At 36.5% G+C, this 26,928-nt stretch overlaps 1 protein-coding gene across 1 annotated transcript in view; it reads right to left on the bottom strand.

Moving 5' to 3' along the window:
* The window catches only part of KIF16B (kinesin family member 16B), a 358,373-nt gene that overhangs the window by 70,175 nt on the left and 261,270 nt on the right, over positions 1 to 26,928 (bottom strand). The window contains exons 24-25 of the mRNA XM_043987183.1: positions 20,871 to 20,993; positions 7,437 to 7,526 (exon numbers count right to left, since the gene is read on the bottom strand). Coding sequence (XP_043843118.1) covers positions 7,437 to 7,526; positions 20,871 to 20,993 — 213 coding nt within the window. The remainder of the gene's footprint in view (positions 1 to 7,436; positions 7,527 to 20,870; positions 20,994 to 26,928) is intronic.

Genomic DNA, 26,928 nt, shown 5'->3' with positions numbered 1-26,928 from the left:
AGTCAACTCTGATCAATAAGACAAACCAGAATCTAGAAGACTGAAAATTAAATAAGCTACTCACCTCCTAACAGGGAGATGAAGGACTCCATGCAAAATGAGACATACATTTTTTGGACATGGCCAATAAAGAATTTTCTCCCCATGACTAAGTATATATTTGTTACAGAGCTCCCCCCACCCCTTTTCTGTTGTTGAAGTGAATAAGGAATGTGGGAAACTGGGAGGGAGAAAAATTAAAGCTTGTTAAACAGAAAAAAATAAATGAGAAGAAAGAAAATAAAGTCACATGGCTTTGTAGAGGCAATACAGCGTAGGTAAAAGAATGCTGGATATTGGCAAGTGTAAACAAAATGATTGTCATTCAGCTTATTTTCTTTTAAGGTTTCCCAAATGCTTTTTATGGGCTGTCATGAATTAATTTGTTGGCTGTCACATAATATTTTTCAAGACAATAAATAGAACTTTAAAATAATGCAAAAATAATCATGTAAGCTTTTGAAGACTAGGACCATTTTCCCCATTTTCTTTGTATCTCAAATACTTACTGGGACATTGTAATCATATAATAAAATCCTTGCTGAATGACTGACTGTTACCATCTTAGTACAGACTCTTATAATGCCCTATATATGGACTGACATCATAGTTCCTTAACATATCTTCCTATCTCCATCCTCTTCCTCCTCTATAACATTTCCATACTTCATGCCATCAACAGAATAATTCTCCAAAAGGACAGATCTGGTCATGTTATTTTCTTAGAAAATCATCATTGGCTTCCTACTGACTCCTAAATAAAGGTCGATCTCCTTGTTTTGGGCTTCTTTCCCCCAGAATAATATTATTTTACTTTAACAAATTACCCTCAAAACATACCTCTGTTAAATGTGCATGTGTATACAACTGTAAGATATTCATCTGGTCATATTTTTGAGCTATTAGAAATAGTTTATCTGGGTTTTTAAAATCCCTTATAACAGAAGTCTATTAGTAACATGTAGATTAATTAAGTGGATAAAAATGGGCCCTTATTTCTTGGAAAATGATGAGTCCAATTCTGTGGAGGAATATAGAGATCAAATTGCATTCCCTCTTGGGTAGAAAATAGCTATCAATTGGAATAAAGTATAGGGCTCCCTCCAAATGGACTATTTGGTTCAGTGGCAAAGGTCAGTTATCTGACATGCATGAGTGCTATACAAGAGGCAAATTACAGTGTCAATTGTTCAAAATGGACTCCCTGGGAAAGGCAGTCTACTTTAAGAATGTGACTAAGTTACAGATTAGCGTGGGTCAGGAATTGCATAGGTCACCCAATTCATTTGGACCATCGTGCCTTCATGGAGGTTGGCAATCATGGCCTAATTGTTTTCTTTAATTTATCAAATAATAGAATTACTCTCCTAATTCACAACAGTATACCTAAGTATGTAATAGATACATTTTTGATAGTGTCTCAGGACTGTAAAAACAAATGCTGGGAAAAAAAAAAATATAGCTCTCATTCAAGTGACAGCTTTAGCCTGAAATGCTTGGGAGACAATACTACTTTGTGATTCATTCCCAGATGGGTTTATGTATATACATAGGGTTTTGTTTTATTGTCCTGTTTTCTAACTGTCCTGATTTTATTTAATGTACCTTGAGAGTATTGGATATTCGAAGTAATGACAAATTTAAGAATTCTTGTCAATTCTCTACCAAAGACAACTTCCCTATCTACGTGTATAGAACATAGCTGTGTGGAGATTCTGAAATGCTTCCAGGATATTAGAAGAATTTAGAGAACATCTGAGGAATATGGGGCTTCTTATCTGCTTTCAAATCACCATTTTCATCAGGACCTCACCATTAAAAAACATATACATATACTGGGGTAGCTAGGTGGCACAGTGGATAAAGCACCAGCCCCAGATTCAGGACCTGGGTTCAAATCTGACCTAAGACACTTGACGTTTACTAGCTATGTGTCCCTGGACAAGTTAGATAACCCTCATTGCCCTACAAAACAAAACAAAAAACATATAAATACATAGGCATTTATATACATGCTCATTTTTAGAAGCAAAAATAATATTCACATGTAGAGAAATTAGAAGTCACAAAGCTGGATTTCACATGGAAAACTGCAAACTTCACTCCTGTTATCAATTCAGAAAACAATACTGACTTTTTCTAAGGTTCCCCTTCAGAAAGAATCAGCTATATAATCTCATCGCAGGAATTTCACACACAAATTAAATTGCAACAGGTTTTTTGTTAACTGCTGTTAATTTCTATATGTTATTTTTTTTCCCCTAAGGAAAGTACCTGATCCTTGATATTGTACCTACACAGATGTGATGAGAATCTTTTCTGGAAATACAATATATTGCTTGACTATTCAAAGAAAAAACTCCTTGCATTGGACACCAAAATACTTGGCAAATAAGGTAGCTGGAGATGTTAAAGTTGGTACTAGTGTGAGATATAATTGGAAAGATTGGGTCATGTTGTTAAGGGACTTCAAGGATAGAAAATGAAATTTGGACTTTATTCCATAGGCAATAGGGTACAAAAACTGAAGGGTTTTGATCAAGGAAGAAATCTCATGGAAGGAGTATTTCAGTTAAGATGTCATCAGTGGGCTGATCACCCTGTGATAAATTGAGTAACAAAAATTAGGAAAGGAAAACAACAAAAAATTTCAAGAGAAAATGATCAAATATCTTTCATAACCATGGTTTGGGGATGGGAAAGAATTTTCAACAAAACAAAGGAAAGAGAAAATCACAAACGATTAAACAATTCTGATTATATAAAATTAAAAAGCTTTTAAACAATTAAAATCAGAAGACAAAATTAGAAGAGAAACAATAAAGCGGGGGAAGTATTTGTATAAAATTTCAATAATAAAAGTCTGATATAAAAATAGATGAGGAAAAGACACAAATATACAAGATATCAAGAAATATTCTCCAATAGCGGTGGTCAAAGGACACGGACATTTTTAGAAAGAATTACAGACTATGACCACATGAAAAATTCTCCAAATCTCTTAATATTTAAGATAAAAACAAATAAAACAGCTCTGAGGTTTCACATTAGATCATACAAATTGGCAAAAATGACAAAAGATGGGAACAATATTGAAGGGGCAAGGTAGGAACACTCATGCACCATTGGTGGAGTTTTGAAATCATCCAACTGCTCTAGCATCGATTTGGAATTATAGAACAAAAATGGTTAAATTGCCTATATGGTTTGACCTCATAATTCCATTACCAGATATTGACTTCAAAGATAACAAAGGCAGAAACAAAGGTCCAAAGGATTTATGGTAGCACTATTTGTGGAAACAAAGCGCTGTGTGTACTAATAAATTGTGGAAAAAACCATGGTACATGAATGTGAAGTAATTTCATTGTGCAATAAGACATAAAGAGTATGAGAATTCAGAGAAATATGGGAATACTTGTGTGAAACAATGTTTAATGTAATAAAATGAACCAAGAGAACATAAACAATAACTAGCTATAAATAAAAGGAAGAAAAACTTTGTAATGAAAAAAAGTGTAGGTTCAAGAGATCACATAATGAACCCTACCCTCCTCCTTTCTTGCAGGAGAGAGGTGGGAGAACAATAGGACAGAATACTGTATACATCATCAACTGTGATCACTGTACTGGATGCATTTACATAAATGCTTTTCTTTGAAAGGGGAAGAGTTCAATCGGGGGTGAGGTGAGGTTCAAATGACTATGGTATAAAAATAAAATGTATATATATTTTAAAAACTGAAAGAGAGTCAAGTTTGTGCTGTAGCCCCTATTACTTAAGTCTTCTAAAGACATGGACTTGCCTTACATGCCTTCCAGTTCTCAATCTCCATAATTCTAAGTAAACTTAAATTTGATACACAAAGACTACAGTAGTCCAGCACTGGAATGTAAGGCCTGGATAACCTTCAAATCTTTGTTTCTTTTTGTAGGAAAAATTTCTTAATGGATTTTCAATCAGTTACTTTATTTGTTTTCATGATATTCCTGATATGATAAATCAGCTGATGGGTGAAGGTGGAGAAACCAGAAGATCAAACAGTGAAAATGGGAGAAAGGGAAATGCTTTTGTGAGTCATTCAGTTAAGAACAACTGTTGGACTGCTGGGCTGGTGAATGGCTACTGAGAAGACTCAAACCTTTACAAGAGAAGGTAATAACAATGTAGATGGCGAGTAGTATCACCATTTTTTTTTTTAATTTAGTGGCAGAGTGGGAAGGTTCCTTCAATCTTAAGTGTATTTTACACTATTAGCTAACTGATAAGAGACAGACGGGTATAGTATATATAGTATTTTGAGACAGGAAGACACCTGTATCCTCTAGAAACTTCCTAGCTGTGACCCTGGACAAATCACTTAGGTTTTCGGTCTGTTTTTTCATATGTCAAATGAAGGGGTGAGGGTCAATGCCCTCTATGATTCTTTCTAGCTCTAAATCTTATTTCCTCTGATTCTCATTCCTACCTCTAGACCCCAGAAAGTTAAATTTTAGCCTAACAGACATTAATCAAAATTATTTTTCTTTTTTTTTTTTTTAGTGGGGCAATGAGGGTTAAGTGACTTGCCCAGGGTCACACAGCTAGTAAGTGTCAAGTGTCTGAGTCCGGATTCTAACTCAGGTACTCCTGAATCCAGGGCCAGTGCTTTATCCACTGTGCCACCTAGCTGCCCAATCACAATTCTTAATTGATAAAGTTTAAATTGCCAAGACAGGATATCATATAGCAAGAGCACTGGAATTATCATCAGAGGGCCTGGGGTTCAAATCTGTGCTCTCTTACTTACTATGGACCTCAGTTTCCTGATCTGTAAAATGATGATTTTTGGAATTGGTGATCTCTAAGTTCTCTTCTAGTTCTAAGACCTATGGGACGTCCTATGAGGTCTTATCATATTATATAGTCTTTTCCCAACTTGTCCAAATTGGATTTAATAAACCACTATCATTTTATTTATAAGCATTACCACTCAAGATACATTAAATTATATATCTACAAAGTATTCTCATTCACTTTGCTTGGAACTGTCATCTTTGAATTTTGGGGAGGTCACCTTTTTAGTATATTTCTTCTGAAAGCAGATGCCTACAAATTATTAAAATACCAGTATAGCAGCTTGTGAAGAAATTAATGAGCTTCAAAGTTTACTTCTAAGAACAAGACTCTGTATACATTCAATAAGTATACAATATTTGGGGTTTTATTGTCAATACTAATTTGCCATTGGAAGTGCAAACTACATAAAATAACTCAATTTAACAGCCCTGACTTGGATGCAGTTATATTCGGAGTCACAGCCTCCTAAAAATACAACACCATAACTCACAAATGTAACTTTTTCAATTCCACTAAAGTCCTCCTAGAATGCCTCATTCAGCTCTAGGGGTGACCTGATATTCCCAAAGGCTTTGTCAGTAGAACGGCAGCACTGGCAGGTTCTATGAAGCTGGAAAGGCTTTGAATACAGGTTTAGAGCTGAGCTGTTGATCTACTAAGTCCTGAAATAGTTAATTATCAGAAAGCTGGCTATCTCATGATTTATTTTTTTCAGGTATAACAATTCATGAAGGCCTTCGGAGGAGGAGAACTCACACCAGCAAAATCTCAGGTCTCTGAGGTCAAATTTAGGCAACTTACTATAGGAATTAGGAAAATACTGGGTTTTATTTGAACCTAAGGTTTTTCTACATTTTAGAAAAATATCTTATGGCAAGATCTTAGGGTAAGGAAATAGATTACTTTCAGTTAGAACAAAAGAGTCTTTCTGAGGGTCCAATAGGTCAAAACTTTTTTCATAATACCACTAAGATGTTTTAATTTCTATTATATTAAATAGATATAAACCCAAATAAACAAAAACTCTTGGGAGAACAGGGGTTTCCTTAATAATTTTTAAAATGTGAAGGGGTTCTAAGGCCCCCAAAGTTGGAGAACTACTGGGTTGGACAAATATGACTAGAAGATGTTGTATTCAGTTATAGAGGCCATGTTTTAGGGATGATACTGCTTGTTAAGTGGGAAAATAGCAAGAGGATGAATTAGTAGATCATAGCCCTAGTGTCAGAGTCATAGAGTCCAGCCTCCTCCATTTTACAAAAAAGGAAACTGAGGTACAGGGAGGTTAAGTGATTTGTCCAAGGTACTTAGGTAAGTATAAGAGGTGGGCTATGAACTGACTTACTCTAGAGACAAGGCCTTTTCCACTAAGTTACCCCAAGGGAAACCAGGACAGTAGAAGGTGAATTTATAACATATGAGAGTCAACTGAAGAACCTAGAGATATTTAGCCTGGAAAAGGGAAATAATAGTTTATTTCAAGTATTTGGCAGAGATATGTATGCCATTTGATTCTAGGGAGTATAACTAGAAGCAGTACATAGATGATAAATAAATCAAGCACTGAGCATTTATTATGGGCCTACTTTGTAACTACTGTGTTAGATGCTAGGAACACAAGAAAAAACAGGTCTAAGAGTTTTTTTTCCCAAAGGAGAATGTTCTACAGGGAGAGAGAAATATGCACTTGTACAGGCTTACACAAAATAGATATAGGACAATGTTTGAGAAGAAATGCACTAATCACTGGGGAGTCGGGGTGGGACTAAGAGAGGTCTCATATAGAAGGTGTCACTTGGGTTGAGTCTCAAAGGAAACCAGAAGTTTTAGCAGGCTGAGCTGAGAAGAGAGGATATTTCATACCCAGGGACAATCAGGAGAAAGGCACTGGATGGAAGGTGCAAAGAGGGAAACCGAGGCCAGAAAAAAAAAGAAACTTCTAACAATTAGAGCTATCCACAATTGCTGTGGTCCTTCCTTGGGAAGGGGCAGTTGTTTCTCACTTCAAGCAAAGGCTAGATGACCACTTCTTTCATATGTCTAATGCATAAACTGGACTCAATGGACACTGAGGCTCTTCCAACTTTAAAATTCATTGACATGAAAAAAAAATTCATTGACATGCAGAATGTGAGTAAACCATCTTCTTTAGTAAAAATCATACTGTTTGGTGGGGTGGGCAAAGGAAAGAAATCTCTCTCAAGTCTGGATTCTATTCATGGGAGTCCCATAGAAAAATATAAAGTTTAGAACACATGAAAAATTAGAGAAATTACAGAAAAAATATTCTAAACTCATTAAACACTAGAATAATCCCAAAGCTTTTAGTCTTGAAGATTTCACAACTGAATGTATTAGAAAAAGACCAAGGGGAGGAGGAAAATGTTATGTTGGAGGGGCAAAACTGTTTGCAGAAAGTATATTAAAGTCCAAGGTGAAAAATTAATGTCATCTACAAAATGATCTTTAAGAAAGAGATCGCATTGATATATAGTAAGGAACTCAATTGATTTTTAAGAAGAATATTCTCAGGAGGAAGTATTGCTTTATCACTCACCTCTGGATACTTTAACTTCAATGTTTTATGCATTTCTCGAAAACGACTATAACGCCTGAACACGGTCCATGTCTCATCTAGGACAGTAATCTATTAGTGAGGAGAATTGGTTTGGAATTAGTATCATTCAGCAGGAAACTGAATATCACAAAGACACCCTGGCTGCATGGCACACTTGATTAATTGAGTTTTTTTTAAGTTTTGAATTGGAAACAAACTTCTTCAACTATAATCTCATCTAGCTATGTAGCTAAGATGATTAAAAACAAGATGAGCATTCCATTTGAAACACACACCTTTTCTTCAAATCACAGTTATTTTGTGACTGCCTCCTTTGTCACATGGCACCCTCTGTTTTAAAGGACAGAAAGATTGCAAGATCATAGATCTAGAGATAGAAGGAATCTTAGAGGTCATCTAGTCCATCCCTTTGGTTTTGCCAGTGAGAAAAATGAGCCCTAGAGACCTTAGGTGATTTTCCTGAGGTTACAAAGGTATTGGATGGAAGAGGCAAGATTTGAAGTGTAATTCTATGATTACAAATACGCTGCTCAATCCACTATGGCACGATACACATTTCATACCAGGCAAGTCAACCCAAATCAACTGGAATGACCTCGTGAATATGGCAACAATAGAAACTTGTATAGATTAGATGTGACCCAGGACAGCTAACAGGTGGGACTTTCTTAATAATATGATCTTTTAAATCTTCATTATAGGACAACATTATATAGAGCCTCAAGGGAGACCCTCTATATACTGAATTCTGATATAACTGAATCTTGTCATTTCAATGTTCTAGTTTAACTGGGTCATGAATAATTGGATTTATGTTTTTTCCTTTCAAAGAATAATTTAAATATTATCAGTTTTTATAATATCTCAGGTGAAGAATTGGTAAAAAGTTGTTCATAGGTCAAAGCTTATAGGGAAACAGCTAGTATAAGTATTTTCAAGTGTATTTAAAATTATTTTTTCCTATAAGGCAAGTACTTCAGTATTGATGTATTATTTAAAATAAAAGGCAGTTCAGTTCCTCACTGGATATTCCCAGTTATCTTATTTTCATTTTTGTGGTTCATAATACCAAAAGGTATTTGAATATCCATTGAAATGATAGCATGAATTTTAAAATATTTAGTTAGAACAGAAAATGGTATAGTTATAACACAGGATATAAGGTATACTCATAACACAGAACCTAAGCAAACACTTCAGGTTGAAACATTGGAAAGGAAATCTGTCATTTTTTAGCTTTTAGTATCATAAACTTAGGTCAAAGATAGTCATATCAAAAGTATAGAATCGACTTTTTAAACCTTCAAAGTAAATTCCACAGAGCCACAGTGGTGACAGTGTTGAATTTAGTGTTAGAATTTAATGGATCTGGGTTTAAATGTAAGCTTTGCCACTTAATACTTGTGTGAACTTGAGTCAGTCACTTAATTTCAATAAGCTTCACTTCCTCAACTGTTTGCAACGTTGAACCAGTTGATCAAAAAAGCCTCATATAACTCTGAATCTATAATATTAATGACATATAAACTTGATGTGAAAATATCTTTGTAGGAAGATGAACTGATTCCGTCCCCCTCCTCTTCAAAAAAGAGGAACAAACAAAACAAAACAACCAAACAACCTCTGAACCACTGGCTTAAGGAAACTACAACTTTATTTGTTGCCCTTCATGTATACAATTGTGTTTTGGAAATAAGATAAAATCTTCAGTTTGGAGAAAAATAAAAAAATCAGGGGGGACTATATTAAATAACATACAACTTAGAAGCATGACTTATGAGGTATATATATATGGGATGAGGAGTGGAAAGGGATGATCAGCACAACAAATTAATCAGATGAAAATACTCAATTATTTTTCTCCCTGTAAAGAATGTGGAACATTCTTTGTTGCATATATTTAAGTAGCAAATTCATTACTTCTTCCTTCTTAGAATGGTTATGTTGATAAAAACCTATCTTTCATGTCTCTGAAATGATCAACTGCTACTTAGACATCACAAATATTTCCACATGATGTACTGCTTTTCCTCATAAGCAATCCACATCTGAATACTCTTCACAAATTTTATGGACATTATTTTTTTTAATGGCTGCAGAAAGAAGCATCAGTATTTATTTGTTTAGACATAACTGATCAAGGAGGATTCAAACACTTTGGTCTACTGAACAACAGTTTTTATCCAAAAGGAAAAACAAAGCCCACAAAAACTCTTTCACCCAACTTTTAAATAATTCCCAAATCAGCAAAAATCTCCTGTTACTTTATTGTTACTTTATCCCAATTTGACAATATATTAAATACAACCTCATATACAAAGACAATTTCCTAATTTAATGTACTATGTTAAAAGTACATTTAAAATTATCTACTTATAAAACTTTTAATTTTTGAATTACTTTAAGTCAATAAAACCCATTTATAAAATGAGTGTGGGGGGTCATAGCATTAATATTCACTTATTGGCTTCCTAGGTTATACCAAGTTTTTAATATCTGCATATTTACTTTATTATATATAAACACTAAATATAATTATAATATATAGTATATGTAGGGAAATGTGATTTGAACTGGAAGTATATGTGAAGTATATGTTACGGACAATGAGATGTAATAGAAAAAACACCCTTCATTGGCATTAGGAAACTAAAATTTTAATCCTTATTCTACCCGCTGTTAGTGGCATGGGATATTACCTCATTCCTCTTGATCTCATTTTCCCCAGATATGAAATGACAGCCCCAGACCAAATCAAGGGGCCCTTAATCTGGAATCCATGATTTTTTTTTGTTAACTCTGTAATTTTCCTTTGTGATCCTATGCATTTCACTTTATCCAATTAAAAACATTATTCTGAGGAAGGCTGCATATGTTTCATCAGACTTCCAAGAGATCCATGACATAGAAAAACTAAGAATTCCCTGACTAGATGATCTCTGTAATTTCTTCTGGTTTCAAACCCAATGATAATAGTGAAACTTCCCTAATCACTTTGTCACACAAAGCTATAATAATCCATGAAATGTCATAGACAAAGGGCTCATGAAAGGGTTCTTCTTATTTATAGCATGAATCCATGTGATTTCCTGCTGTGTGTGGGCAATTTTGAGAATTAAAGATCATTCCGAACTATTCCACGATCAAGATTTTGGCCTAGTATCAAGCTTGCTCTGACCACAACCTCCTTACCTTCTCCTATACTTGTACTATTTTCATCATTATAACTTCTGGTACCTAGATTTCTTCATATTGATCCCATCCTTTAGCCCCTTCTAGTTTCACTCATCTTATTTATTGTCCAGCTTGCACTGGTATTCTATGATCCCTTGAGCATAATCAAAACAATCTTCCACATATTGTGAGGGCCAAATCTAATATATGGAAAGTTAATTGGGTGACTCTCCAAACTATTGGGGTCCCAGAAATAATGAGGGACCTCTAGGTTCAAAGCTCCCTCCCTTCTGAACTGCCCTTTTAGATATTTCTCCCAGGCCAATAAGAAAGGAGCCATACAGCTTCTTTTCCACAAAAGGATCAGATTTTATTACTTGGGAACTAATTAAACAACAAAGGTGAAATTAATAAAAATCAAAGATAAGGAAGTAGGGAAAAAGAAATACAGATAAATTCTCTTAACTCTAAACTAAGTCTATGCAATCCCCAGATCATTTCCAATTAAGCTAATTCAAAGGAATTTGTGTTCACTCACCACACCTGGGATATCTGCAGTTGCTTGCACCACCGGAAAGGCAACAGAGAGAGAACTAGCATTTTGGAAGCACCTCAGCCTCCCCTCAGGGAGCATTCAATGTTCCTCCCCCAAAAGGGGAGGTCCTTCAAAAACTGCCTATGGAGAGTTCTATCCTTCTGACCTCAGTAGCATACTAACTTCAGGGTGGGCCAGGTGTGGCCCCTCCCAAATGAGTCAGCTAAATTCCAATAATTTTTTTAAGGTTATGCACCCCATACATTTTATTTCTTCTTCTTCTTCTTCTTCTTCTTCTTTCTTCTTCTTCTTCTTCTTCTTCTTCTTCTTCTTCTTCTTCTTCCTTCTTCTTCTTCTTCTTCCTTCTTCTTCTTCTTCTTCTTCTTCTTCTTCTTCTTCTTCTTCTTCTTTTTTGGGGGGCAATGGGGCTTAAGTGACTTGCCCAAGGTCACACAGCTAGTAAGTGTCAAGTGTCTGAGGCCAGATTTGAACTCAGGAACTCCTGAATCCAGGGCCGGTGCTTTATCCACTGTGCCACCCAGCCGCCCCTTATTTCTTCTTTTTAAAGGGAAACATTTTTGAATTCTCAATCATAAAGAACATTATATTCATTCAACAAACTTAAAAAACAAAAATTTAACTCATCTATCTTTTAAATTAGCACCTAAACTTTACAAAATAAACAAACTTAAAAAGATATAAAATACTTTTGCTGTAGTGATTACCACGCATATACAAAGGTGCAATCAATTTTCCTGATCCTTATCTTTTTATATCCCCATTCAATTTTCTCCAGACATCTATCATGTCTAACTTTTCTAGTAATCTATTCACCTCTTTCACGTCTTTCTTATTTATTTTTTGGCTAGATTTATCTAATTCTGAGAGGGGGAGATTCAGATCCCCCACTAGTATAGTATTACTGTCTAATTCCTCTTGTAACTCATTTAACTTCTCCTCTAAGAACTTGGATGCTATACCACTTGGCGCATACATATTCAATATTGATATTACTTCATTATCTATAGTACCTTTAAGCAAGATGTAATTTCCTTCCTTATCTCTTTTAATGAGATCTATTTTTGCCTGTGCTTTGTCTGACATAAGGATTGCTACCCCTACTTTTTTTACTTTAGCTGAAGCATAATATATTCTGCTCCAGCCTTTTACCTTTACTCTGTGTGTATCTCTCTGCTTCAAATGTGTTTCTTGTAAACAGCATATTGTAGGATTCTGGTTTTTAATCCACTCTGCAATTCGCTTCCGTTTTATAGCAGAGTTCATCCCATTCACATTCACAGTTATTATTACTGACTGTCTATTCCCCTCCATTCTATTTACCCCCTTTGTAATCCCCCCCTTCTTTCACCCTATTCCTCCTCACCGACGTTTTACTTCTTACCCCTGCCTCCCCCAATCTGCCCTCCCTTTTTATCACCCCCCTCTCTTTTCTTTACCCTTTTCTCCAATAATTTTTAATACAAATAATTTTTTACCACAATATTCCCCACCCTATCCCCAATTCTTGTCATTCCTAGCATAAGACCTTTTAAATTACATTTTACTTTTTTTCAATAAATAAGCATTTTTTCCCTTTCTACTTCATTCTCCCATCCTCCAGTTGAGGAAGGGGAAAGTAAAATGGGAGGAAGGGAGAACCCTTATAAGAAATATGAATATAGTCAAGCAAAACAAATTCTCACATCGTCCATGTCCAGAAATGTGTCTCATTTGAAATATTTATTGCATCAGCTCTCTGTTAGGAGCTAAGAGCACTTCCATTACTGGACAAAAATAACTGTAAAAATGAACTTTGAAAGCTATAAAAGTTCTGATCAATGAAATAACCAGTGCATCATCTTACTTAATAATAGCTCACATTTATAACACTTAGTAAGTGCCAGGTACTATGCTAGGGACTTTACAATTATTATCTCATTTGACTCTGACAACAACTCTGGGAGATAAGTGCTATCATTGTCACTATTTTATAGATGACAAAACAGAGGCAAACAATTAAGTGACTTGCCCAGGGTCACATAGCTAGTAAATGTCTGAGGTTCGATTTGAACTCAGGTTTTCCTGACTCCAGGCCTGGTGTCCTACCTACTGTACCATCCATCTGTACTTTGGTTTTGAATTTCCTTAATATTTCTTCTTTCTACTTCAAAAAAAATCTGTTTATTCTCTTACTTTTTCCCTCTTCCCTTCCTTTTCCAGAGGAAGAAACAATCCTCTTCCTTTTTCAAATGTGCCCTCTTTACCCATGCCTTTGATCTTATTTCTTTTGTCTCTTTAAGCATTTTGCTTCCAATATTCCTTTTCCACATACCCTTTGACACAGAGGTATATGCACACACTGCATATACCTCAAGGTGGTCATGATAAGAAGAAAGGCCTCCAATACACCAAACTGTGTACAGCAGCACTTTTTTTTTGTAGCAATGAAGTGAAAACAAAGCAGATGACTAAGGAGTGGAAGGGGTGGGTTAAAGAAATCCACACCAGAATTGTTAGCTCCTGGCTTTGCTCACCAAACTGTAGGGGCCAAATTTAATATGAGGAGAGTTAATTGGGTGGCTCGCTAAATATTGGGGTTCAGAAAATAAAGAGGGACCAAAACTTCCTCCCCTCCGAAATGCCCTTTTTAGTTATTTCTCCCAGGCCAATAAGAAAGGAGCTTAACAGCCTCTTTTCCACAAACAAATCAGGTTTTATTAAAAGTCAAGGACAAGGGAATAGGGAATAGGGAAAGAGGAAAATGGATAATCTCCCTGGCTCTAGCAAAGGCTATCTCAAAACCCAAACTCAATTTCAGCTCAGCTAATTCAAAGAGCTGGATTTTATTAACTTACCACCAGGGGTCTGTAATTTCTATGGCAGCCAGTCTCCAGTCTTCTCCAAAAGCTCCTTCAAGGCCCAAGAGAGTGAGCTACTTCCTGTTGGGGTCCCTTTTTCTACTTTTTTCTCCCTCCCCCAAAAGGGGAGGTCCTTCAAGGCTGAGACTGGTCTTCTGTTGATGATACAGTCCACAGCCTCTGAGGACATTCCTTCTCAGGGTTGGCCAAGTTAAACTAGGTTAATCATCTTAAGTGGGTACTTAGTAATTTCTCATTCACACCCAATTCAAACACTACTAAATCAATCAAGTAGGACCCCTGGGCGTCTGCCAAATTCCATTATTTTACTGTACTAGCTAAATAAGTTGGGGTACATGGAATGTGGGAAGCTAGGTGGCACAGTAGATAGAGTGCTGAGCCTGGAGTCAAGAAGACTTCCAGAGTTCAAATCTGGCCTCAAACACTTACTCCCTGTGTGACCCTTAAGGGGAAGTCACTTCACCTGTTTGCCTGAGTTGCTGATCCATAAAATGAGCTGGGGTAGGAAATGGCAAATCATTCTACTATCTTTGCCAAGAAAATCCTAAATGGGATGATGGAGAGTCAGATAGAACTGATGAGTAACACAACAACATGTGGAATGTAAAATAATGAATAGCACGAATATGGACAAGCATGGGAAGACACATTTGAGTTAACACAAAGTGAAGTAAGCAGAACCAGGAAAACTATATACAAAATACTATAACAATGTAAATGGAATGAATAATAGTAACAACAGAACAATTAAAACTGATTGCCATGAAACTATAATGACCACTATAATGACCTCAAATAAGAGAGATAAGAAAGTGCCTCCTCCTTCCTCCCAAATCTTTCTATCTCTGTAAAATATTCTTCTCTCCTTTGTTGTCATTTCTTCTTCACTTTGAATTGCCTGTGTGGGTTTTAGAGGTGTGCTCATGCTAATCACTAAGCCAGAGGCAGGCCACATGCAGCCTAACTGGATTAAAATGTAATTGGGAAATATTTAACAAAAATCAATAAAAATACAATTTAAAAAAACAAAACAGAATGTAATAAGTGGAGTTTTTCTTTCTAAGTCAATATGAAGCTTGCAGGGATCCTTCTGTAATGTTTTTGTTGCCCCTGTTTCTATTTGCACTTGACACCCCTGCTCTAAGTCATCACAGAACCTAAGACTGTGAGCTGAGAGGAACTTTAAAGATCATTCAGTGCAACCTTCTTATTTTAGAGATGGGACTGCAATTTTACACAAAATGTTACGGTTTCAGAACAAACCAAGGCTCAAAGAGCTTACATGTACTGGCTCAATGATATGTGGATGGCATTGTCAGGATTCAAATGGAGGTCCTCTGCTTCTAAAGTAAGTCCTCTTTCTACTGCACCTCAGATCTGGCAATGCCTGGCACTTCTGAGGTCTAGCAGCATCAGGTACTATTGCTCTTATTATCGACTGAAGAATTTAAATTTCTGAAATTTAATGGCTTAAAATAATGACTCAAATGCAGGTAGCCCCTTACTTACAAGGAAATAGACCCCAGCATCCTTTCTTCCCTCAGCCTCTGGAGCCCTGCTGTTGCTGCTACTATGGGATCTATTGGGGGGGTGGGGGGTGGAATCTGTAGCTTTTAGAAAATGTGGGAATTTGCAGGTGAAGGAAAAGAAGGTCTTTGAAATCAGCATCACTTCTGGATTGGGTCAGCTTGCATATGGTCACTCTACAAACATACTAAGTTTCACTCTAGGACACTGCTTTTATCTTTTATGTCTTTCCCTTGTGATTTGTCTGCATCTTTTGTTTTTGCATTGTCTATATTTGTCTAATCAGAGACTCATTAACAAGTTATGGGGCTTTCAATCATGTACAAATACAGGTATGAATTAGTCATCAGATTCCTGGCATCTAGATGAGATCAGCTATACTGAAATGAACATTTTGGCTAAGGAGGAAGGGACATAATATTAATACTTACAACCACCCATCTGTGAGGCAGTGTAGGCATTATCTCCATTTTACAAATAAGGAGACTGAGTCTCAGGAAGTAGAAGTTACTTGCTTATCATGACAAAGCTAACAAACATAAAAGCTGGTACTTGAATCCAATTCTCCTTGCTCCAAGTCTAGCTGTCTAGTCCTATTTGAACTGTACCACCTTGTTAATTTTGGAGTCTGGAGGTTATGAGGGCCTCATCTAGGGCAATAGCTATCTAGCTGATGAGGAGGAGATGGCCCCAAAAGGTAATATGGAGACAGAATCAACAAAACCTGGCAACTTATAAAATATAAGGGATGAGAGGGCATAAAGTTTTGAGGATGACTTTGAGGAAGTGAACCTTGTTGGCTGTAAGAATGATGGTATCTGGGTATCTGATGAAATTGGGAAGTTAGGAGGGGCTTTGTATTTGGGGGGGTAATGAATTCCTTTTTGGATATGTTATTGCTGAATCTTACACATTCAGAACTGGGGTCCAATCCTAGCAGACATAATCCAATCAATCAACAATCACTTACTAAACACCTACTATATATCATGTAAAATCTGAGTTACTAAGTATACAAAGACAGACGAGCTTGTATTTGATCTTAGAGGTAATGGGGAGGCAATGAGTTCATTTGAGTAGGGGTATAACACAATATAGCAGTGTGGAAGATGGACTGGAATGGGGAGACTTGAGGCAGGAAAGCAGGTGGCTATGAGAAAGCTGATTGATGATCTGAACCACCCTGGTGCTTGAGAGTAAAGAAAAAGCAATCTAGAGAAAAGATGTAGTAGAGGTAGAAATGACAAGGTTTGGCAGTGGTCATTTACCAGCTATGTGACTATCTAAAAGTCACTTCTGTCTACACCTCAGTTTTTTGAAAATAAGAACTTAATAACAGATGATACCTGCGGTCCCCTCTAGTTCAAAAATGTTAGACTCTACAAAATTCTAAGATTCTATGATTTGAGGATACTCTTCCTCGTGTCCCCCAGTACCTCATGGCTAGAAGGCAGGATAGCATCATTAGTATGAGTGTTTAGCAACATTATGTGTTAATTAGGCTTTTGTGGCCTGACCCGATAATGGAATCATTGTTTATAACCATGTAGTACTTAACTATACCAGGAAACATATTTAAAGTAGGAGAAGGGACAGTGGAGATGGGACTCTTATTCAGGTATGGGCTGCACTAGATGCACACAGTTAAGGCCCTTCTTACTTTGAGAACAACATCTTGGGACTCTTGATGAGCCAGTAGGAGGACTTTATACAAAGATGAACTTACACTTTAATTCAACACCAAAGTTCTATATAAGTCATCTAGTTTGTGAGGAAAATATATGGCATGGATTTTCTTTTACTGCCTAGCAATATTTACTCAATTGAAGAGAAACATTCCAGTCCCTCTCATTAATGATATATGCCTGATGATAATCTCTTGTGAAAGACTGTCTCTCTTTCTATGTATATAAAAATACCTCGGGAAAGAATAAAGACCCAATTTGACTTATTACATACTAAAATGGTAACACAAACAAGCCAAAAGGCAGGGAATACAAAACTAAAGTGCATATCAGCTTTTTTCTTTTACCTGGGGAACAATACAAAAGATTGTGTCAGCCTCAAGTGTACATTTTCTGGGTTTTTGTTGCTTTGTGTCATGGTGGAATTTAAGAGGAAAACAGCAACTATTCAAATCCTAGCTAACTGAAAACCCCAAGCATAATAATTCATTCCACATATGAACCTTGAAAGACAATTGAAATAAAAGGTTTACGCGAATACTTGTATATCCCAGTCAGCAAGATTACTTGTGACAGGAGCACTTGGTTGCAAACTTGCTCCTAGAAAACCCATATTTTGTAGTGACATTCTGTTGACCTACAGGCAGTATTTAGAAATATTCAGCACTGAATAATAAAGGGCTGCCTGCTCTGCTAAGAAACAAACATGGCTATTTCCAATTCAGGTATCACTGTGTCCATTATTCAATTCAATAGACACACGCTGAATGCCTACTAAGCTCAAGCTACCATTTTAGGTCTGGAGGAGGATAAATAAGTAAAGGGAGGCATTGTGGTACAGTGTGAGTCAGAGGGCAGGGGTTTGATTCCTCATGTTACCACTCATTAGCTATGGGATCTTGGGTAAGTCAGGTAACTTCTCTGAGCCTTAGTTTCCTCATCTGTAAAAAGGGAAGGGGGTTGGATTACATGATCTCCAAGAATTTCCAGCTCTAAACCTATGAACCTAAAATACTGACCTTACCCTAGAGAAGACTACAATCAAACAGAGAGGATAGAAGACATATTCACAATATGAGAACAGTGCAAAAGTATATGAGAGGTATAGAGTAATGTAAAAATTCAGAAGAGGACTAATTCCTGGCTCAGAGAAAACTACATGGTGTCTCAGTAGGGTCTTAAAGGATCTAAAGGAAAACATAGCAGAGGACAAGGAAAGTGGCTTGGCTGGAATAAAGGGCACATGAAAGGAAGGACTTTAGGAAGGCTGAGAAGTGCCAAGCTATGAAACCAGAGCTTGCTTTTTGATATGGGGTTGGGACATATCAAGGAATTTGGGACTATTAAAGTTTAAACTTGCCAGCTAAACTAAAGGACAGAAACACCTTGAGAAGTAAGGGAGATAAGCCCACCCACTGGGCACGGCTGCTGCCTGATCAGCACCAGGGGACAGATAACTCCAGAAGTCTGGACCACTACCCCTCCCTCGAGCTTTCCCCACCTCCAAAGGGGACTTTTCATAGTCAGGTGGCCACCCCATCTGTCCCCCCACCATCCATCCTCTATAAAAGCTTTTGCCTTCTGTTCGAGGAGATATCTCAGAGGAAATATCTCAGAGAATCATGTCTCTGAACCATCTCTCCTTAAGAAAAGTCTTTCATTTCTCTCTCTTAGTTCCCTTCTCTAGCACCTAAATAAAAGATTGTTTTATTCTAATTGGATTTGCAAGCAAGAGGGTATAATTCTTTAAAAAGCAATACTTAAGGACACTCCCCCACACCTCTTTCCCACCAGACACTTTTCCTTTCCCTTGTACTAAGCTTCTCTTGTACTAAGGATCTTAGCATCAGGGCTGTCTATATGTTGGTGGTGCCTCCTCCATTTTTTCATGGCACACTAGTATTTGCCATGAGACATTATAGCACACTGAACCCAACTCTTCTTGGCATCAATGCCAGCTCTTTCGCTACTTTGCCTCTTACTATATTACATAGTTTTAAAACTAAGCCTACCGGGGGCAGCTAGATGGCGCAGTGGTTAAAGCACTGGCCCTGGATTCAGGAGTACCTGAGTTCAAAGCCGGCCTCAGACACTTGACACTTACTAGCTGTGTGACCCTGGGCAAGTCACTTAACCCCCATTGCCCCGCAAAAACAAACAAACAAACAAAAAAAAAAAACTAAGCCTACCGAGTTGGCCACAAAAAAAAGGCTCCAGGATTTCTAGACCCATTTTGATTCTTTCTCCTCACACTACATCTCTTTCCCTTTCTTTCTTTAATTCCCCTGAGCTAGTAGCAAAACTTTGGGTGATAGAGCAGCTACTGTATGACATAGGCACAGGGACTAGTCTTATGATTTTTAATAGTAGGAGCAACTCCAAATAAAGGAACTCCCTCTACAAAGGGAAATCAATCCTTCTTTGCAACCTAGATTCTCAGAGATCTGCCTAGAGCGCTGAAAGGTGAAGTGGTTTGCCCAGGGTCCCAAAGTCACTGTATAAAAGTTGGGATTTGAACTCTGTTCTTTCTGAAATCAAGGCCAATTGTTTCATCACTATACCAATGAGCCTCTCACTGTATTATTGATAACGTTTAAAAATAAGGCCAGTCTGAGGGCAGCTAAGTGGTGCAGTGGATAAAGCACCGGCCTTGGATTCAGGAGTACCTGAGTTCAAATCTGGCCTCAGACCTTGACACTTACTAGCTGTGTGACCCTGGGCAAGTCACTTAACCCTCATTGGCCCACAAATAAATAAATAAATAAGGCCACTCTGACTAGGAAATGTGCTGAAGATATGAGATGCAATCATTACAGATAAAAATTCAATAAATGAGTGGCTACTTTAAAAAAAATTTTTTAAAACAACACAGGAGGGGCAGCTAGGTGGCACAGTGAATAGAGCACTGGCCCTGGAGTCAGGAGTACCTGAGTTCAAATCCGGCCTCAGACACTTAACACTTACTAGCTGTGTGACCCTGGGCAAGTCACTTAAATCCAATTGCCTCACTAAAAAATAAAACAAAAAAATAAACAAAAAAACAAAAAAACAACACAGGAAATAGGAATTGATAAAATTAAATAGTGTCTATTTGTACCACAAAAGAATTATTGCTTTGAGAATCTTTAGCCCATCATATGAATGCAGAGAAGCTACCCTCTGCATTTATATGCTTATTTGTAGATCATTAACCATCTGAAGGGGGGATAGCTGGAGAAACTTTAAGATGTTATAAAATATTACTTAAAATATCATTTCTTTACATTAAAAATGAGGCTGATAGCCCTCTAAAAAAGGCAATGGGAAATACATCTCTTGTTGAAAAGTTCTGTAAATTGAATAGGTCTGGAATACAATTGGGAAGGGAGCTATTGAAATAAAACCTTTTCTAAAGAGATCAACTCTTTTGTAATAGCAATACTGATTCCTCTTTCACCCATTGACCACACACAGGCACACATGAATGTGCATGCATACACACATCATTTGATCCATACTAAGGATGTTAATAAATAGTAAAATATCTACACATAAAAACTACATAAAAATTACAGCAAGTATTATATGGTATCAAACATCTATTCTTCCAGAAAGGTAAGGAAGACATACTTACCTTTATCTCAAATTCATAGTGTTCATCCTTTCCCTGTCCACAGAGAACATAGCGTGGAATACTAATTTTAATTGGGTCCTTAAGGTCATCTGGATTTGCTCCCAAAGAGCGAGAAACCATCCTCTATCAAAGGAACATCAGACAAGGAGAACAAAGAAAAAGCAGAATCACTACACGGAAAATACCCTGCTCAGGCAGTGGAGAGAAAATGTGTTTAAAGTAGAGAAAAGAGCATAAAACCAGCAAAGTTTATTTTTTTAAAAAATGATGGATTTCTTTGAAAGAAAAATACTAAGCCTCTCTCATAACAAAAGAACATTTCTTTTAGGCATACTTTGTGGAGAAGTTAGGACAAGAGGACTTTGCAATGTTGTTCAGTCTTTGAAGTTTCATGCAGTTTACAAGAAAAACTTGGGAGAATGGAAATGGAGAGGCAAATTATAAATCTTGACATTACTTTAAAAGAAACTGTAAAACAACCACCTTTCTAAAAACTCTTTACCATCAAGGGAGAAAAAAACCCAACATATTACCCCTTATTTTTCCATCATAGGACATCAGACAGAATATGTAACACTCTGGTAATTCTGTTCAGATTCCCTTCATTTTCAATATAAGATAGTTTTTGTAAATGTAACATAAGACATGGAAACCCACTATTAAAAGATCATTATGCTTTCTCTGCTCAATATCAAACTCAAATACCTCAAATATGACAAATACATAATAGTCTTGAGAGTAAGATAACTATTAAAGGGTAAAAAGGGGGTTTAAAGCCCACATTTAAAAAGAAATGCCTGGGGCAGCTAGGTGGCACAGTGGATAAAGCACCAGCCCTGGACTCAGGAGGACCTGAGTTCAAATCCAGCCTCAGACACTTGACACTTACTAGCTGTGTGACCCTGTGCAAGTCATTTAATCCCAACTGCCCCCCCCCCCACACACAAATGCCTAATTTGAGTTCCTGTGACTAGGAATGAGAAAGAATCTGATCATTCTTGATACCTATAATTCTTCCTAGCCCACAGCTTTAGAAAAAAAAACAAAACAAAACAAACAAAAAAACCAGCCAGTATTTTAAGTAGATCCAACAAATATGGACATGGAATATTTGAAATGACCACAGCATTTTAGAGTCCAATGGAACCTAGGAGATCTTCTATCTTTTCCACTCTACCTACAATTTTATAGATAAAGAAAGTGAGGCATAGGTTAAGTGACTCTCCAAGACTGCCCAGTGAGACAATAGGAGGAGGTGAAACCTGATTGGTTTAATAAACAATGACAACCTCATATGGTTGTCATTGCAAATTTGCAAATAAATTTGCAAATAAAAGTACTGTCAATGAAGGAATTTATTTTGCTTGATTTTGCATATTTGTTAAAATAAATTTGTTTTTATTTTTTCCCCAATGAGGTAGGAAAAAAGAGAAGATAGATTATCATTAATTAAAAAAAACACACACACTAAGAAATAGGGAACTTGGAGGTTGCTACAGATGTGGAATATTGCATGTGCTTTCAGATGAGGTTACTGCTTTGTTAGTTTTACTTTGTTACAAGAAAGCTTTCAGGGATTGGAGTCTAGAAATTTTTTGTGACGTAAAAACAAAATATGGAAATAAAGCATTTTAAAAAATTTAAATATGTAATCTAAAACAGGTACTGTCAGAAATGTTGATTCCATAGCAAGTTTTCTGACAAATAAGCAATAGTTTTAAAGATGCAGTTTAACCTTGATAATATTCTTGGTTTTGACCTTATATGTATGATATTATCAGGGTTACTTAAAGTATCTCTAGTCTCATTTTCTCCATCTTGGTCAAGTAAACTAAGTTTTCCCCTAGCAGTAGAGTGGCCATATAGAGATTTACATTATGAAAAAATTTAATGAAAATTACTCTGAAAAAGGGATTATGTGTGTACATATGTGTATGTATATGTGTATATGCATGCACATATGTACATGAATGTATATGTCTTCATTTCTTTCATCCTAAATGAATTAAATGCTAGTAAAAGTTGGTTAATTATAAAGATCAAAGTTCTTGGTCTTCTGAATACCAAGAATAGGAAAGCTTCCTTTGTCATGCTTTCTAATCCTGGATCAATTCTATTGCCTTGCCACTGTTTGTGATAATAAGACTGTCTAGATATAGAAAAGGATAATAACTTTGTGTGTGTGTGGTGGGTAAGGCAAAGAGATCTTGAATCTGGAAATTAGACAAGGATCACCAACTCAATTCACAAAAGGCACTCATTTATAGATGGAAATAGTGCCCCACATCACTGGGTGGGCCCCCTCTGGCAAATTTATAATGGAACATAGACTAGTGTTGCAGAGAATGGGCAGGTATGGGTGGTTTGCATTGTGCATGGTTGGAAAGAATATCGACTTCAATCAGATAGCAATACCTAACGAGTCTATTTCATTTTCATCCTTTCCTATACAATCAAAATACTTAAATGCAATACTTAAAATTCTCAAATGCTTTCATAACTGGTAAGTTACCATTTAGTTATTATTATTAATAATAATTATTATTATTAGCATCGATAATAGCAGCTAACACATATCACCTACTATGCACAATATAAACAAAAGGTTAACATTTAGATCTCTCTATATGTTAGCATATGTGATATATATATATGTTTAGATATGTTTGGTATATATGTGTTTGGTTAGTACATGTTATATATACTTAGCTCTCTCTGTGTGTATCTGTAAATAAATATGCTGTCTCCCATTAGCTAGATTGAAAACTCCATGAGAAGTAGGATTATTTTACTTGTGTCTTTGTTACCCCTAGTGCCTTACTCACTGCCTGTCGCAAAGTAGATAATAAGTACTTCTTGCTTAGTTAATAAACCATATGTGAAAAGAAGCATTTCATAGGATACTTGGTATTTTCAACTTGTAGTTCTCATGATGTGCAGAAGCAAGGAAAATATCTTGAAGATAGCTGCAGTTTATTCACCAACACTGTCTTGTGAAGAAATCGATCTTACACAATTGATAATTGGTGACTTCAATGTGAATGTTGTCACAGGAGATGTAAGCAAACGTAATGTAGGAAAATAAGGTTTGGTCTCAGGAAATGAAAGGGACCAAACATTTGTAAACCACTCAGCATCTTCTTATGTATATAATGAATATTTGGGTTTGAGAAGTATTAAGGCGCTGGGTATGGCATTTTTAAAAAATGGAACTGACTATACCTTAATAGATGAGAAACAATTGTTTACTGGCCTACTTAGATTTAGAAACAGCTTTCTGAGTGCATTTAGGTCTTCTTCTGGTTAGCTCAAATGTCAACATCAATACCAAATTAGAAGAAATTCACTTAGCTTCAACTGAACAAAATATATTAGGTGTCTACCATGTCTTGAGCACTAGAAATACAAAAAGAAAAACAAAATAGTCTCTGCCCTAGAATATTGTTCATACTTTTGAAAGGATCTAGTTGAGAAGACACTACATTTGATTACATTTTCAACCTAATGGTTTGAATAAGTTGTCAACTTCAAAAAAAGGAGAAAAAGACTAAAGTTAAGACATTTATTTTAATACTTTTTCTTAGAGAAGTTTAACAATTGCAAAAAGCCACCAAAACAAGGAGTAAAAGAGCTCAGGACTTGCCTCAGACATCAATGATTTTTTTGCCAAAGGTCATAAAATTCAAGGGCAATGATGGTTTAGTGAATGAATTGTTAAGTAAGGAAACCTGGGTAAGAACAACCTCACTTCAAGGACACAAAGACAGATAGTGAGTATCCTTGCTGGCTTAAGAGAAGATGTGACAATAGCTATTCCATTTCCATAGTACAGTACTAGATTTAGAGTCAGAGGATTTAGGGTAGAATCTCAATTCTGGTCTTTAAAAACTACATCAGTCTCAGTTTCCTCATCTGTATGAATTTTATGAAGATGGCTTTTAAAGTTTCTTTCACAGACAGGCTGTGAATCCTTGATCTTATAAGAGGGGAGCTGACTTCAAAATGATACTAAGGTAATCTCAAGTCTTAAGGTAAATGAGTACACACTAAGTGAAATTATACCCATGTTATGCTAGGGACTTGTAGGCATGGGTGGGATTAAGAAATGGTAGAGAGGGGCTTAATGGTTCAGTGCCTTTGTACATCACAGGGAAGGTGGGCATAACAGGTCCTGTGTGCCTTCTGGGAGACTGAGTAGGATTGTTAATAGATGGCTCTCACTGTTACAGTGACTAGGTTGAATCATGCAGGACACATGCAGCTTTGAAAATATCTATGTTACAATGGAGCATTGCCACTCTATAGAAGGTGGCAGGAATATAGGCTAAAAGACATGACAGGAATTTAGGTTAAAAGAGTAAAAACTATGTAAAATATTATGGAAAAGGATGAAGATGAAAAATCTCCTGCATGGAGTCCTCACAAAAACAAGTGAAAAGCAGTTGAGGGGAAAAGGAGACTGATCAATGTTCGGAATGAGACCCAACTAAGGCAGACCATTAAAGAATACTTCTGGATGAAACTAGAAGTATAAACAATTAACTCTAAAATGGAACGGATCTGTCAGCATTTCTATGGTGATCTACTTTCATCAGCATTGATGATGACAGTGGAGCCAAAGCTTTTGTGCTTTATCATCTCAGTACCCAATGTACCTGTGCAAAAGTACTTAAGTACTTGAAATAAGGAAAAAAGTGGCTAGACCTAGCAAATTAGTAGAGAAAAATAAATGTAAGCTGGAGTTGAAAATTTCAGAAGGACTAAGGTAAAAATATTCAGGCTACAGCAAAGAGAAGGTTCCAAAAGAATGGACAAGATAAAAGTAGTAGTTGTTTTAGAGTAAAATAGTAGTTAAGGAAACTGGAAACTATTAACCCTTTAACCTATGTTCTCATGCCTATATTCTTTTTTTTATATATATATTTGGCGGGGCAATGAGGGTTAAGTGACTTGCCCAGGGTCACACAGCTAGTAAGTGTCAAGTGTCTGAGGCTGGCTTTGAACTCAGGTCCTCCTGAATCCAGGGCCAGTGCTCTATCTACTGCCCCACCTATCTGCCCCCTTCATGCCTATATTCTTTATGGAATATGGTATGTAGAGGTGTATTTTGATGAAAAAAGAGAGAAGGAAACAGGCTGACCTGCACACAATTTCAAAAAGAGGGTAGTTTCTTTAATTGATGGAGATGTTCTGCAGATGCTCCTGATTGTATTGCACAGAATCCCAGAATACTACTTAATCTGACCCATGATCATTCAAAAGAGATAGGTCTAATCAAACTCTAAAAATTAAATGGCTAAAAAGTGCAAATTTAGAGAAGGACTTGATGGCATTGGGAAAGCCTGAAGTGCTTTCAAGGATCTCAAGTTTCTTGCTGCTGCCAAAGCAACCTTGTAAAAACAAACAAAAAGCAAAAAACTCCACCAATCTACTCCCAGTGAGATCATAGGAAGCACTATAATCTCAGAAGAATCAGAATTGTTAGTGACCCAAAAGGCAATGGAATGATGCATGGTGGGTGTAAGGAGGTAGAAGCATATAACCATGGAAGGTTTGTATATGAAAAGTAGCATAAAATAGATCATCCATAACAGGCATGACTGACAATAGAGAGGGGTCATTCACATGCCAAGAGCAAAGAAAGGATTAGAGAGGGATGGTTTTGAGTGCTGCACTGGTTCTCCTTAAACAATAAAAGAAGCAGACAAAAACCTCAAGCATGTTGGTAAGATTCTCAAGTGAATTTATGGAAAGACAAGGATAAGAAGGTACAGGTAACTTACAGTTTATACTAGTGGAGGGGGCATCCATATCACTAAGTCACAGCTTCTTTTATTTTTTAATGATATTTTATTTTTCCAAATTATGTGTAAAGACAATTTTAATATTCATTTTAAAAAAACTCCAAATTTCCAAATTTTCTCCTTTCTTCTCTAAGATGGTACCAACTCCTTTTAATTACCTCAGGATTAGAGCTTGTTTGAATGCCTGTTATCACCAGTTTTGCTCAGTCCTTCTGCTGCTGACCTCCCCTGGATACTCTTTGCTCTCAGGGTTC

Source organism: Dromiciops gliroides, chromosome 2 (assembly GCF_019393635.1).
Source record: "Dromiciops gliroides isolate mDroGli1 chromosome 2, mDroGli1.pri, whole genome shotgun sequence".
Lineage (NCBI taxonomy): Eukaryota > Metazoa > Chordata > Mammalia > Microbiotheria > Microbiotheriidae > Dromiciops > Dromiciops gliroides.
Note: the sequence above shows the minus strand (reverse complement) of the source record. Positions and strands in the feature narration are given on the sequence as shown.